The sequence below is a fragment of the Zerene cesonia genome, chromosome 3 (genome assembly GCF_012273895.1).
Source record: "Zerene cesonia ecotype Mississippi chromosome 3, Zerene_cesonia_1.1, whole genome shotgun sequence".
Lineage (NCBI taxonomy): Eukaryota > Metazoa > Arthropoda > Insecta > Lepidoptera > Pieridae > Zerene > Zerene cesonia.
In genome coordinates, this window is record NC_052104.1 from 3,942,327 (window position 1) to 3,959,267 (window position 16,941).

Genomic DNA, 16,941 nt, shown 5'->3' on the forward strand with positions numbered 1-16,941 from the left:
CTTCTTCCCTCACTTAAATTTCTAAACAATACCCGAAGAACATTCAACGATCACGTACAGTGATGCTAAGAGAACATGCTGTGATATTTCAGCATACATATTTGGTAACATTGGCGTCCATTATCAGGCTTTAGGCTTGTTACAAATTCTCAAAACTGTTCTATCCATATCACAACATGTAACAGATAAAAAATCTCTATAAAAATGAAGTATAAAAATCACAGTTTAAAATTATGCAGATTCACTTCAGATCCAGGATGAAGTAGTGACGGGCATAATACCTATTCACGAACTTACAAATAAAGAGCATAACTAATAAGTACACAAAAATAAAGAGGACACAGAGAGACCATAAAGCAAAGGCGCTAACGCAGTCTTACTAACGAATATGATTGCTAGAGCATCTACAATTTCACATAAGCTACATAATATTTAACTGGCATTTAAGTAAAACGTTCAAATAATAAAACAACAATTTTTCTTTTTCCACGAATTCAATAGAACTAAAAACCAGTTAAATATTCAAAAAAGGAAACAAGCGTATTCATAGTAAGGCATGCGTTCCGTGCGCGCTTCTCACCTTGTGAACAAAATGGCGGCGTGAGAGCAAATGGCGGGTAATTTAAGGCGCCGGTAAGGCGGTGCGCTGGTAAGGGTGCTCCCTCACTTGCGCGAGCCGACCCGCCCTCCGCACGACACCTAGCGGCACAGGATATTTATCATCTGTGTCTGAACAGAGCATTCTGATCAACTAATGCATTTTTTTATGATCACATTCACATCCAGGTTTTTTGAACACACAAATGAACAGTGATATTTCATTCGTGATTAATAAATTTACTTTATCTTCTAATCATGTAGGTATTTATATATGTGTACCTAATGTGTGAAAAATTGGAATAATTTTAACCGCCTGGGTGCTTTTTATAAATGCTGATAAATAATATAATCTCATCGATAAATAAAATTTGCATTTTACTTGCAATAGCGTAAGCACTGGCAACAAACTATAAAAAAAATTCGAAGCTTTAATTTGGCAGTATCACTAACATCTATGTGTGCATCTAAGCCTATATAACCTATTTTATTATTGCTTTGGAAAAACTACAAGAGATTTGAAATCGTGTAATCCCTAAGGTACGTAAAAAATGGCTGATTTGAAAATCAAATAGAACGTTTATTAGAACTTGATTTGACTAAACTGCGAAAAAACTTGAAAAGACAAGGTGTCATCTATTCATTTTATATATAAAGCTCACTCGTTCCTAAGCTAACGTATAAATCTTCAGAAGATAAAAATATGACTTAACCTATGGTATGTATAATATAAATATGATAATATATTATGGCTAATAAATTAATAAACTACCATATAATTAAAAAAAAAGAATAACATTTTGTATCTGTTTTATATTGTTCTCTTTATTACGTTAAACTATTGACAGAAACGTAAGTGTCTCTGAGAACTTTATTCGTGTTCGTATAAAAGTGTGTATCTCGTAAATTATCAGTGTGGTTAATATTTTAATTATTATGATTATAATTTGCGAATCATTGTAATATAATTCAAATCGTAATTGGTCCCTTTTGCTTGTAATCGCTGAATTTTATTTTATTCATTTCGCCATTCAGAGATTCTGCTGTTAATATAAAACTGATGTTATTCACAACTGTGAAAAAAAACGAGTAAACATGCAGGATGACCGAAAATATGAAACTATAGGATGAAAATATATGTTAATGTATTAGTTTTGTTACAAGCAAGGGTAATCACAATACTCTAAAGATATGAATAAAAACTATTGGTTAAAAGACAAGTGTGTGTGTGTGTGTGTGTATAAAAAAATCTAAGTCTTTGTATACGACGTATCGGTAACTTAAGGGTTTCTATTGGCAGTTTAACAATATTATCCTAGAAAACTCCATCTAAAACTGCCATTCGAAAGGAGTCCAACATAAAATATAATTTGAAATAAATACGTAAATTATATTAATCTGTGTAAATATTAAAATCTGCTATATAATAAATAATAATAACTCTTTGTTCAAAACAAGTTATACTTTGAATGACTGTACACAACAGACGAAAACAAAGTTTAGAAAATCTATAACGTAGGTACAAAACAGGGATTTACAGCTACATTGTTCTTAATTAAGCTTATACTATGTTAATCGATAATATGACTCTAGAAAGGCATTCGTGTATATAGATCTGTCAAGGACGGTAAAAATGTTGCGAAGGCCGGTGATTGAAGCCTGTCGAATCTTATTGAGGTCTGTTGCGTGTGCGGCCAATGTCAAAAGCCAGCGAGAAGGTACCTCGACGCTGCAACCCCATCAAAAACATTTAGTTCAAACACAGTTCAAAAAATTAAGCCTTTGATTAGTCCGTTAATTTTGTAGTCACGTAATATTACCTTCGGGTAAATTAAATGTGTTATCAGATTAAAATCGGCTGGGGTTAGATAGGCAAGCGAAAATTTATAGTAAGTGTCATCTATGTGAGTATGATCTGTAGATTTAACATGATTCGTTCACATTACGTCCAAAACTAAGCTGTAAAATACACCATGCAGTTATTTTCAACGTACTACACTAACGTTTAATCTCATGTGAGTTATAATTTTCTAGAATTTTCCTACCTAGCGTCACACTGACTACGATCGCATGGACGCGAACCCGGTACCTCTAGCGTTAGTATGAGCATTTGGCGACACCTGCTTTAGTGCAACTCGAAAGTGAGGTGTCACCAAACGGCGAGAGATCAACGGGCGAACAACCCACCCGTATGGTCGGCGGCGGCGTACTCCGCCGTGAGCAGCGGGTTAGCGGCCGCCGTCAGCGCCGCATAGTTGGCGTAATCGGCGTACGGGGAGGCGTAGATCAGCTGGTGCGCGGGCTCGCCGGGCGACAGCAGGCCGGCCGCAGCACCCGCGCCTGTACCGTTAAGCAGGCTAGCTTGAGCTCCCGGCCCAGTGGTCATGCGCGGGGAGAGGATCAGGGGCGCCCCCAGCGGCGCCGGCGTGCGCAAGGCCACGCCGCCCACGCCGCCCACGCTGCCGGTAGGCGCTAGCAGTCTCTGAGTTTCGGCCGCCACGCGACGCCATTCCTCGTCAGCTGTGGAGTCCTCTTCGTTGTATAATTTGTCTCAATTAACGGGATTTTAAGCTACATTTTGAATATTTCCCAATGGTATGTACATGGCAAGTGCAATGCATACGTTTCCCGCACGCTCACAGAGTCGCAATAATTTGTCACAGTGAAATCACCCATGTTAATAGTTAACGACCGTAACATGCCACAAATCAATTAAGTTAGTCATTTCTTAAGTCGTGACTCACACACGTACGAAGGCAGAAGTATTGTTTCATTAATGAGAATTTTAATGAAAACTTATAACTCGCATTTACAACAGGATCGGGTACAACAGTTATGTTAAATACAGAACAGTTATCATTGACGAGATGTTTTAATTTAATCAGAGATGTGCGCCTTGACCCCTGGTATTGCGTTATTTCGCATTTTCATACTAATTTGTAATGAATACTTAATACATGGGCAAGACAAGTTTTCTTACATATTCACATTAAGTACTTTGACTACATAATTATCACTGACGCTAAATCAGGAGTTAATTAAAAAGAATAAGGTATAGTATATCCCCAGTTAACCCATAAGATATTAATATTGCAAATGCAATCATTTAACACGTTCCAAAAACCAAGAAATCCATCTTAAATACATATGAATGCATCAAATAGTACGTTACTAACAATGACACAGGTACTAATTATGCATATGAAAAAAAATGCAATTTCCCAAACGGTAAATTCCCATAAATAATGTTAGTGAGAGCTTAATATAGGTAAGTATTAGTGACAAAAACATGAATGCGACCATACTTAATACGCACTGACCGTTGACAGGCACGACGGCTTTCGCGCTCGAGTCGCGGTATGTGCCGTTTATGATGGCCAATTCCATTAATTGGCGCTTCTTCAGTTCATCTTCACCATCTGCTTGCTGTGGAAACGTGAAATAAAATATTAGTTGACGAAATAACGCGTAGTGTAACTTTTGAGAGAGAGTTCCCTGTCTATTAATATAAGTAGGTATGTTGTTCATTTCAACTGTTTCCTATCCGTGAGTGATATAACCTTAGTACAAAGTATGCTTAATAAAATCACAAACTAAAACGATAGTACATAGTCTCTGATCATATTAGTTGGGAACACCAAACTTGATTTTGGTTGAATCCGCCCTTACCGGGTTCGGGAGTTGTCAACAAAGATAGAAAAAAAAAGATCTTAACTTCTTGAGTTGCTTAGGGCATTTCTTTTAAGTATACGCCTTAATTCTCAATTTGAATGGTAAACTTAAAGATATTTACAATGTAATTTATTTCTTTATGAAACTAACGTTAAAAAATATTTGAAATTCTCTATGAAGTTTTATATTTGGAAATATTAAATACATTTTACAAAATTATAATATATAACTTTCAACATATTCTTATTGGAGGTCTAAAAGAGTTTTGAGTTCGTTGTGACACTTACGGAAATTAATGACGACTTCCTTTTCAAAGACATGTAAAAATTATAAACCATCATGATCAAAGACGTTCCAAATGCGTTTGCATGAATTCAATTTGAGTAAATATTATAAATGTCTTTAATTAAAATTCCTTTATTATTAATTAATATTAATAATATGCAGTTTCTATCATCTATTATACAATTCAGTTCTATGACTCATATTTCTATATTATTAATATTTGCAGGATAAATTATAAATTAATTGCATTATACAAACTCTGAAATATTTAATTTAATAATATTTTATCTTAACTACTCTTTGTTATCAAAGGAACAAATAATTGTCAATCGAAAATTCTGGAAAAAATATATGTCGAATCAATACTCACTGGAACAAGCAGGCGCTTAACTTCCTCTACGGCTCTGGCCAACTTGATCTTTGCTCTGTTCTCCGTATCTTCTACAGTGAGCAATACATGTAGATCATCAGCCAGGTGCTCCCAATTTGGCTTGCCTCTGTTTGCGTCCTCCTGGAATGTACCCAACAAATAAATCATTGAACGCGCACTACACTACGTTATAATAAGAAACTACACCCAAATTATAATAAGAAATTGTAGTAGAAAAACCAGTTTTGGTGCCAAAAACGCCTTAATCCATTTTAAAGTAAAACATAACTCTACAATCAGCAGTGCACTGCAAAATCTATTTCTGGATTATATACACAAATAGCAAGTAATATAATACCAGAGTTGTTTGTACTGAGAGTCTTCCGATTCTGCTATAATTAATTGTGTGTGAACTGCCCTAAATCTAAACTCTTTAACATTTATCTCCGATATTTATAAGACGGAAGAAATATCTTACACAGCGTCCACTCATTTCCTCGTTTGTATGTAAATTAGAACATCCATCTTGTTTTTATTCAACACGTGAAAAGCCGACGGCGATGTTTGTCATATGAATACTAATTACAAAATTAGCACACCTAATGAGGAAATTAAAGGAAACATTGATAATTACCTTCTTCTTGTCCCTCATGGAACCTTTGCCTCTGACCATGATTTTGCAACCTGTTTCTTGCTCCAGCTGTTTGGCAGTCATGCCTCGTGGTCCCAAAATTCTGCCCACGAAGTTGAACTGCAAAGAGACAAAACCAGCATTTAATACGTTTAGCTAAAACACAGATTCTCGCAACTGAGTTGTTTGATTATTTAAAGCTATCAATTCAGAGCGTAGTCCCATTAAATCGTTTGAGATCAGGAAATGCTCCCACGTGCGCGGTCATAGCATGAGCTACATTTAATGCTATTAACTGCTGGAGTAATTGCCAGTTTTCATTAGGAATAAACTGTGTTTCCTGGATATTTGATTATTGTGCAAATTCGACATTACCCTGCTTCTAATGGACCAGTCAATCCCGGGTACGTGAACTGTGAATAGCCATCACTAAAACTATGGAATGGACTAGATGGCACTACGCCAACGAATACAGTAAAAAACACATTTACTTTTCAAACGCATGTTCAGAAACTCAATGTTGGCCTAAGTCTCGGGATAACTGGCGCTAAATGGTGGATAAAATTGAAATCGGGGTGACAGTTGTCTACTGAAAATGCTTAATGTATAAGATCGCTTGAAGTTTCAATATTATGTTGTTGTTGAAATATATTTAAGAATGAATTTTAGTCTTGGAACTCGGACTCGCGATTGAAACGAGTTAGTCAAAACATCTAATGTACAAATGCAAATTTGAAAACAAAAGGTTTAAACAAAGCACTGTATAACATAAGCTATTAGATTTTTAAACAATGGTAAAGAAAAATGAGACACGGAAATGGAAACGACAAAAAGGTTGGGCTGTGTTTGTCGTGGTCTATCTACTACGACAATAATAATATAATTTAGTTCATTTTTTCAATCTTTTTAATGCTGATTGTTTATGTCTAGCAAGTCTATTTTTATTATTCTCATGACATATCACTACACATATCAAAGAAAACTATTACAAAAACAGAAATTTGAAGGAGATCGTCCCAGTTTTTACTATTTTCACGCCACAAAAAAAGCATATAATTCTTTGCTGTGGCGCGAAACAACAAAGAATTATATTCTTATAATTATAATCCTGAATACTTAAAATCTCTAAATCTCTATAAAGATTTAGCTATATACGTGAAAATCTCTAAATCTCTATAAAGATTTAGCTATATACGTGTTGAGCAGTATATAGCGACGCCGTTCGTCAGAAAACAATCATGGAATCTTTTCATCTTATTCATAATTTTAAAATATCAAACCCAACTTTAAAAATGATCGTATTGTAGCGTTTGAAGATGCTTTATTTAATCTTGAGAAATTTGGCAAAGAAAAATACGGTGATGTAAATTTAGAATTTGCATACGGCGCTGAGAATGCTCTTATCGCTTAAACTTCAAAACGTCTGTCGGCTGTCAATAATATTATCTACTTTGTTTTTTCTAAGTGCAAAGCAAACCTAAGGCGGACGTGAAGCCATGTTGAAACGTCGCACTAGTTGGCTATGCGCCCAGGTTTTCACAGCAGTAGTTAATATTTTCATGACAATACCGATTTCTGTATTTTCTATGCGCGTTTGTACTAACAGCTACTTCGCAGTATTTGTTTATAGCTTCACGCTAACCATATGACTCTGCATTGTTGTACCTAACGTTAATTTTATGATTGAACCGTCATATATTTTATACCAAGAGGTGGAAATAAAGGTACGCTTGAATACATATGAACATGACGTCCTGATTACGAGTACTATCATATATTTAGGATTGAGTTTCGTCCTTACTGGGTACCGAATAGTCATATCTAGTCCTTAATATTTCTTCAATATTTACAAACTCTTTAATATTGTCAAAAATTATATTACCAAACATCTTATGCCAGTTAGTAGATACCTATACAAAAAATAAATTGCCTTGCGTGAAAACATCTCAGTACATCGGAGAATTTTTAATAGCAAAATGTATTAATAAGTAACTAAATACTAAATTCTTCCTAGCAATAACTCATTCAGAATTAGGTTGCTAAGTCCGGTTATGAAACTACCGCCGGCGATAGTTCTGCGGCGGCTACCGATTTGTCCATGTCACGGAAATATTTCCTAAAAATATACAAAGGGGAATATATATTTCGAATTTCAGTTCTTAAATTCGAATACAGTTAAATGCATTACGCGTTTCCACGCCGCCCTGTTTATTCGCTTAGCGGACGTCTGTTTATCCAGAAATAACATTTAGAATTTTGAAGTTGGTTTGTATATATAATTTATTTAAAAACAGTTGTAAATTTGTTATTAATTGGACGAATGATTGACAGCCGGATATGGGTTATTGTGTTTATTTATTTTATCATTTTGCAATATACATTTAATTGCAAGAAAATTTTAAGGAAAAAAAGAAAAATATATTTTAAATTAATTCGTTAATTCTAGTAATACAGAAAGTAGATACTAAATGAATCATAAGAAGCTAACTACGGGTTAGCAAAAATACATTCACTGGAAACCAAACCTAAAACGATAAATGATCTCATAAAGCAAATTTTTAATACCATAGACAAGTAAATCACAAATTTATGGTTTCTATTCTGTATTTATAACTCCTTCGCCGTCAGTGCATCTAATCGATAAATATCGACACTGCCCACCGCCCAGTCAGTGCCACAGAGTAAATAATTAAAATGTTTTATCTGTAATAATACCTTGTACACATACCGAGAATCACCACGTAATCAAATTTAATAATGTTTTGAGAGACTGATCATTTTATAAGGTGTTATTTAATTGTACGTTCATAATAATCGGGTTCAGCTGATTTACTCAAATAATAATACGTTTCTAGAATTGTTTTGCCGCACTATTTATTAACCGTACTAAGACCTACGTGGTCATACCTATTTCGGTCTACGGCGAGTAAAAAATTCTTTTTAGTCGGTAATAAATCAGATTTCCTTGGTAATTAATTTATTTAATTCAGACAATGTTAGTTGTATAATAGCATTACGCTATGAAAATGTGAGCGGATGCAATTTTACGTTAATTACGCCGATATTGCTAACACGGTGACAATGGCCTATAATAAAGCTCGTTCAATAGAAATGTACGTTTGCCCGTAATTGGCAGTAGTTTTGTTCAATAATGATAGGTCACGGACGACATACAAGCCACGTGCGGTGCATACGTATCTCAATCATTGAAGTTATCATTTGAAATTACCTTATTTCATAATTTCTACGGCCAAATATCAATATCCGGGACGTGCTTATTTGTTGCTATTATACAGTTTGTAATATATCCTATTAAATTAAACGTTACATTTCATTTTTTACACGCTTTTTATTAGCTTCACCTGTATGTTTGTTTGTTTGTTTGTTTGTTTGTATGTTTGTTTGTTTGTTTGTAACTGACTTCTTTGGGCGCGATTTTGACCCACTTTAAACGGCCAGATTTCGTTCAAACTTTGTAGATTTATTGAGGACCGATGACAATACACTAATTTGATAAAATTATTCCAGTTTTCAATTTGCAAAATATGATTTTTGTTAAAGCGTGTTTTATAGTTTTTTTAAACTATTATATTTTATTTTTTTTATTTTATTCATAAAGGTACCTTACAGCTATTAATAAGATAATATTCTAATTACAAATAAGATACGCCAATTATAAGGCACACCAATAACATTTATATCATCCTTAAGTTCTCTTTTCGTTTGTTTTATACAATACTACCAAAAATAAAGTATATTCATTTGAATATTGATAAGCTAAAACTAAATAATGATTACACAAATCATATCTGAATTGTTTCCGTAATACTTAAATCAATACTCATAATCTTGTATGCATGTTTGTTACTTTAAGTACCAACTCCGTTAAAACTGTTATCGTAAATCATATAAAAACTTCTGAACAAAGGTTTTAAGAAAGTATCGTATCAATTCTAAGGTCATGTCTGAAGTCAGTGCACTGGTGACTGCATTGTTTAACTTTCCCACGAAATGCTGTTGTGTTTTTTCAGCTATTCCTGACAGAGGCCAATGCGATGCACTTACTCACACTGTGTTCATTTCGCATATCAGTGCTTCTTTGGTAAGCGTTCTTAGGTATATATGGATTAAAGCAGAAAACAGATTATGAGGTTAAATGTTGATATTTATGCCGATATTCAGTATTATGTTTCAGAAATAAATGTTCCAACCAAATTTCATTGGAAGTAAATGGGATGTATCATAGTACATAAAATAAATTATATTTTGAAAACCCGAACTGACGATGTTAAACGAACGGGCTCATTCTTTATTATACGGTTTGAAAAAACTGATTAAAGAAACAGTATTTACTCACAAATGATGTATATGAATATGATTTCACCAATTTAAGAACAACCGAGAACCATTTGCAAAGGATGAAAGAATTTGCTTCAACCGGTAATTGGCAGATATTGCAAGTAATATATTGTAGTTTCAGGTGCTATGAATGCAAATGATTGATGGGTAAATTCACCCACCCACTACGTACATTTCTAAAACAGATAATACTTTAAACGATTTTCGACCCTTCCTTACCGTAATAAAGCTTAGAACGGTGTCAAGTTTATTTGGAATATAATTGTGTGCATTGTACAAAGATTGGTCACGACGTGCGATACTTGCTGCAGGCGATAGGAATATAAAATATGGTTAGTGTTTAAGCCTAGATATATCATATGAAATCTTTAGTCTAAGAATCTTAATGTCTCATGAAAAATGCTGTTTATACGCTAAACCTATTACTACTATACAGTTAACAAATGAAAACAGATTCTTAAACGAGATAATTTTTCGATGGATCATACCTTACCCATCTGCTAATATTTACAAATTTAGTACCTATAAGTTTGCAGTGAATCACTCGGCATTTATTTTTGATATATTAGAGACGAAATTATTAAATACTAAACACATGTTATTTGGCCGCCTCCTCGTTACAGTGGTTAACACGTGAGCGAAGAACCGAGGGGTCCTGGGTTCGATTCCCGGTGGGGATGCACAAAAAAGTCTCGGTCTGGCAGGACACAGAAGGCTGATCACCTACTTGTCCATAAAAAAATCGATCAGTGAAACAGATGTATATCATCTGCCCCAAACCCCGGTAGGGGGGACACGAGACTTCACTTTAAACAGACGTTATTATCATGAAATAAGTAAAGATTCTAAGGTAATCATTCCCCATTTCCAATATACAATTATTCGTGACAGTTTGGCTCAAGCGTTACTCATTCACACTTCAAATTTCTCTGGCAACAAAATTTAGCACAACGCGTAGTAATAGTTCTGAAGAGTCGTTGGTGCGACACTTGGCATTCCTACTAAAAACACATTTCAACTGAATGGTCTTCAGAAATAGCCTCTGCTTTCCTACGCAGAAAATCTATTTATCCATATTGTAAAGATCACAAATGGGTTCTAAAGTTCATGTAAATAAGAACTGAACAACACTAATAGGGAACTTACAAAATAAAACTCTTTATTGACAAAAATAAAAATAAAATAAACAGATACCAGAAGAGCAAAACAGGCGGTTTTTATCACAGAAGTAGATAACTCGCTCATACGACAAAATTCGCATAGAAGTAATAATCTATGAAATATTACTCCCGAAAACACACATATCAGTATAAAGATCTCATTACGTTGAACGAGAGCATTTTACAAGGTATAATTCGTGACACGAGACAGGTCGGTCGAATGCACAACCCTGCTTGACCTCTACAAACGAAACTTTCTTATGTTTCCTTGACTATTTTTTTTCTTTACATAGTACCTTAGTATTAAAAAAGTATATAGATTATGATTCAAACCATCATTTATGTACATATATTTAAACACACGTCAAAACCAGATCTGTTTGATTTGTTTTTATTTTAAATATCTGTAAAGATTTTTCGTGACAAAAAGCATGATGGTATAAAGATTTACGAAATTCAAATCGCAATATAGTAAGGAATGAGGAAAAGGATGTGCATAATATTTGCCATCATTATATCTCATTATTAAATTTAAAATCAATTTACAACATTGAATTATCAATTCATCTGACCCACGACCCCTCTTGTTTTAAAATTGATGTCATCAGAGATTTAGGCTTTCTTATCTTATGATAATACAAAAATGCTACATTAGCGCATACAAATAAAAAGTTTGTGTATAATATTATTTGCATCTAAAAATGACTATAAAAGTAAATACTTCAGACCCCTACACTGGCTTAACAAAGACACTTCGAATATGAATATGAAAAATAAAGAAAACATCAGTAATTAAAAAAAAGTTTCAAATATATAAGAGAATGGGATGAATCATAACTCCGTATTACGTAAATTCTTAGTATAATTGTATGGAACTGAAATTAGCGGGCTTCCTACGCCCGTGACGCTGAGTAAACACATTAATAGCCTAATATTTCTCTAAAAGTTTATTAAATCAAAGTATCCATGAGAAAGGTAAACAAAATCGCCCACTTGTATCAAATCACACGATTTCTCTAATGGCGTACCGATGATGACATATTACATACCTAAGAGTAAACAATTCGTAAGCAAGTAATAATCATTCATAAGTATTTATAGGCATTTATATATTAATTAAAAAAGTATAATAACATCTCATTTTAATATAGATTCAAAAACAACATAAATTAAAAAGTTAAGACTTAGCGTAAAGTTTCATATTTGGCATTTTTCCAATCAGCGATCGTTAAATATTTTTTGAGATTAAACCAACAAATCATAAGTTTTATAACAAATGTTCTAGATAAATTTGGAACAAATTCGTTAAATATATTAGAAGCGTGATTTTTTATTGAATTTAATCAATTTATGGAGACAGATTTGAAAAAGATGCGAATTTTTTTACAAAAACAGTTAAATATTATATCGAATTGCAAAGCGGCATTTTTAAAAACACTGAAATAGATTTGTGCGTTTTGCAGCTTCCTTAGAACGGACGTTGTATAATGAACATTTATTTTGGTAGCATATTATAATCTATCGTTTTATTTCTTCCTTTGGCTTTATGACGTATGACACGTTTCGATCGATCTGGTTTATGTTTCCTTTGACTTAAATTATTACTATTCATATAGCAGGCAGGAATATAATCAAATATCCGTCCTACATATTTTATGCTTCAAGGTTTTGCACCTATTTATATTTAATATCACTTATATGGGTTTTCGTATGGAAGTTATCCCATACTTACTTATATAACTTCAATTAAAGTATCAATTTATAAAATTATTTAAGCTTTTTTCCAAAACGATTGAGTATTTTTACCCCAAACCACGACATACACTCTCATCACTCTATGAAAGTAATATACATTAAGTCAAGCATCTCGTGATGTATCGCATCACATTTATTTACCACACTAACATAGCATCGTAGATGTATAATGTCTATATGTTACAGTGTAATTACAGTCCAACAATGAACAAGATCAGCACTGGCTCCTCGCACAGATGCGGTCTGGTGAGTATCCCATGTCATGACGCAAAAAGCAAGAGTAACGGAACAGCCCGTTTTGGAAGGATTTAATAATGTTCCCTGTATGGTAGCGCAGATTCTCTAGTGTCGATCGAGTTCATCGACTTACATCGATTGAGGCTTAGCTATGTTACTTCTACGTTATTAACTTGCTTCAATCAAATGCTTCAATTAGTGTAAGTATGATCTGTTTATGAGGAAACCACGTACTGTGTATAATGTGGACCACTATTTGTCTGGTAAATATTTGCATTTATGTAATTACTAACAACAAATGTGAGTTTTAGAATTTACTATAAAAAGCCTTATTTATTTTATTGGAGGCTGATTTTTCAACAATTGGTTGAAAATTACTCGTCGAACACGTATTAAACAACCGTTTTAGAAATGTGCCCTAATTGCCCGTTATTAAACAATTCACAGTTGCCAATTTTATATTCTTCTGTAACAATTTACTATATAGATAGGTTTTAACCAAATATTGAAAAGTTGGCCTCCAAACGGATTTAAGCGCGATTTATTGCGACATTTTGAAAACGTCACGGGGATTCTTAGACATTGTGTCTTGATAGTGATACAATATTGTTATTTGTGAACTACCTCCAACTATTTCGCTGCAGTATAAGTAGTATATGTAGATAAATATAAGGAGTCTCAAATTTCTAAATTTATAATACTCGCTTGCAATCTAACAAAAGAAAAAAAAATTATCGCAAGATCTTCGACTTGGTGTTTCCATTAGGAATTAATTCAATAATTACATCAATTCAACCTCGTTTTATTACTTTTTATTAACTGTTTCAGTTATTTTGATCTATTTATTATATAGCATTTCAAATCACGACAAATACAGGTTATACAATAAGTTTTTTTTATTATACTTATATGTGTGTGTAAGAACGATATCTTGTAAAGCATGATGGTGAAGCATCAATATGATCGATTGCACTTATCGTCACTATAACCTGTGAAACCTGTATGTTATAAGTAGCCAAGAACGAGTATGATTGAGTCCGTCTAGAGCATAGGCAGAGCATGCTCAAGCAATGCGGAATTGCTCGCTCCACATTTGGCATGAAATTCTAGTATGGAAATATCTACAGCTTAATCTAAATTACGATTTTTTTCTTTACAGATCATAGATGACCTTTGGATGCAATTCTGTTTAAAATTAGAATTGTTTATCATAAATATTATAATGTTTTGGTTAGGTAGTGCGTTATGTACTCGGATCTTTGATGCATTACGTTTCTTTTTATTTATTTGCAAAAATTAGGGAGTTTCACGAAGCACTGTTACTGTCACGATTATATTTGATGCATGTTCCTTCCGTTAGGTTACTTGTTTTTTATGACATGTTTCTATACAGTTTATTTATATCTCAATATAATTATGTTAAAATATTTAAATTCGTAGAGAAACAAGCTGTCTTGCTTTAATATTGCTCTATTTATAAAGGAAAAATCGAATTTTTGTATCAGCATATTAACTCAATAAATGCATTATATTGAATGTTTAAGACGACGCTGATCTTTATACTTATTAGTTTCCTTAAATAATTTACATAAAAATACAACATAAGAAAACCGGTGTGCATTCCGTACATAAAACATAACCCAACATAAAATATATAACCATTGTTTCGAATTAACGTAAACACATATACATAAATCATATGTTATTACATACATTATATGAACATGTAAATCATAAAAGTGTAGGAGAACATCACACGAGCGAAGATATGTGCACAAACAAGTCATTAAGACGAAATTAGAGTGGCCTATATCATGTGCACGTACCCGCCATGTAAATTCACGGAGAATCGTTCAAATTTTGTATCAACTACTACAATGTTATGAAAAAATATTTAAATCACTTTAAATAAATCGGAGACGAGATGGAATGTAAGATTTTTTAATAGAATGAAAAGTTATGTATATATGGATTTATATTAATTTGATATATCGAAGGCAATAACTAAAAAAAGAGCAGTCTTATTTTGTAATCGCTGTCAATATAAAGAATGCCGTTGTCTATTTGCAGTTAATGCTAATTTCCTATGGGCTAGGTTTTTTATTATTTTCTCATATATTATTTATAAGTATCCTGATATTGTTTACAGTGGAATTAACATTGTCATTTTACAAAAATCCTTTATAAATAACGACCAAACACAATTTTTTTTTAATTACAAAAATGAAGCTCAAGGATGATAAATAGTAGGGGAGCCCGAGATGCTAAATGTGTATTTACTCGAGCGTTTCAGAAACCTATTGGAATTCGCAGATTATACGATAGCAAGAAAAAAAGTCCTATAGTGTTTTCAATTTTAGCGGTGGAAAAAGGTTTTTGATATTTTTTTTTTTTTGTAAAAGAAAAACGGGGCTGTGGAAATACTCAAGCACGTGAGATTTTGATATTTTAAATGCATTGGCATATCACTGAAATAAAATATAACTTATTCTTACGATTTATGTGGTAATTTCGTGGCTACAAATAAAAGGTAAAATATAAAAATATATGACTCGAGCGCGTCAGATAAAGATATTACGGGTTATTTACAACATAAAAAATCCATATTTCGCTAATCTGACAATTTGAGCGTAACCTTAAAGAATTATCGATATTTTTAAATTTTCTGCGGCTCCTGCGAGCGCACCCACCAGTATTAACTGCTCATACTTTCTGGAGGTACTTAGTAATAGGTAAGGTACGTTCCCTTATAATAATCTGACGCGCTCGAGTAAATCCCAAAATCCCCTCTTGGGCTCCCCTACTAAAAGTGAAGTGCCCGAAACAGTAGGGGATTGGGTAAAATAAAATCGCCATCTACTGGGTTAAAGCTACTAAAAAGTAACGTAACATGTATTTATTTCTGCAGACGCTTAAGAGAACTAGTCATTGTTTCAACGAGCGGCCTATGTTTTACCAGTTACCAGATCTATTTGTAGTTTTGTAACGCTTTACTTTACTGTGCAGGTTTCCGTACTAATAAATTCGGTTATTTACGTGTCATTAGTATGTTTACTGCTGGCAATACCAGCTATATATACCATTTCTTTGTAAATATGCAAGAATTTCGAAGTATATAACATATAGCAGTCTAACAATCCATACAGAACAACGAAGACGTTTACGCCCGAGCTTCGACACCGTGTTGCTACCAGCTCGGGACACTATTAAAGGGCTGCCACGTGCATGTTTTTGTAATTTTCATGGTATATATATTTTTATCGTTTACTATCATTGAGTTGTGACAACCGTTACATTTACATTTTTTGTCGTGACAACGTCTTAATTTAGGTTGAGGCTCGGAGTCACTCATGAAAAAGTGTAACGCCCGGTAACGTTACGATGAGTCACCGAACTATGATCGGTCCGCCGCGCGCGCAGCACTAGAGAATTAGGCGCATTGAATCGGCGCGTGCTTGTGTCTCTGTCTCTGTCTTTTTAGTAAACAAAATGTATATTCTATAGTTAAAATTTGTGCAATTCTTATTTTCATTCAATTCCTTGTTCCTATTGTGCAATTTAATAATATTCATATCAATAAATATTCTACCGAGAAAAAGACGTTGTCACGTAAAATCTTCGCCCGTAAAACCGACTTTACAGGCAACCATTTTTTTTGCTATAGATCACAGGTGTTGTATTGCTGTATGCTGTCTATTTATGCTGTGACCATTTGTCAACTACTAATAAAAAGCTAATATTTTAATGATTGAAAAAAAAAAATTTAAGTGTCAAATAGTATATTTAAGGAGGAAGGCTATAGACTATACTTAGTCTGGCCATAAATACTGTTACACTTAATTATAAAAAAATATTACATTTGAATTTCGAATCTG

The 16,941-nt window shown here is 33.4% G+C and overlaps 1 protein-coding gene across 8 annotated transcripts in view; it reads right to left on the minus strand.

Annotated features, from left to right (window-relative positions):
* LOC119838053 (protein held out wings) overlaps window positions 1-16,941 on the minus strand; it is a 64,683-nt gene that overhangs the window by 5,001 nt on the left and 42,741 nt on the right. The window contains exons 3-7 of one of the 8 annotated variants that reach the window (XM_038363878.1): window positions 5,559-5,675; window positions 4,925-5,065; window positions 3,903-4,023; window positions 2,785-3,117; window positions 581-699 (exon numbers count right to left, since the gene is read on the minus strand). In XM_038363878.1, coding sequence (XP_038219806.1) covers window positions 623-699; window positions 2,785-3,117; window positions 3,903-4,023; window positions 4,925-5,065; window positions 5,559-5,675 — 789 coding nt within the window. In that variant the 3' untranslated portion in view covers window positions 581-622. The other 7 variants (XM_038363863.1, XM_038363916.1, XM_038363870.1 and 4 more) reach the window with 7 other exon arrangements.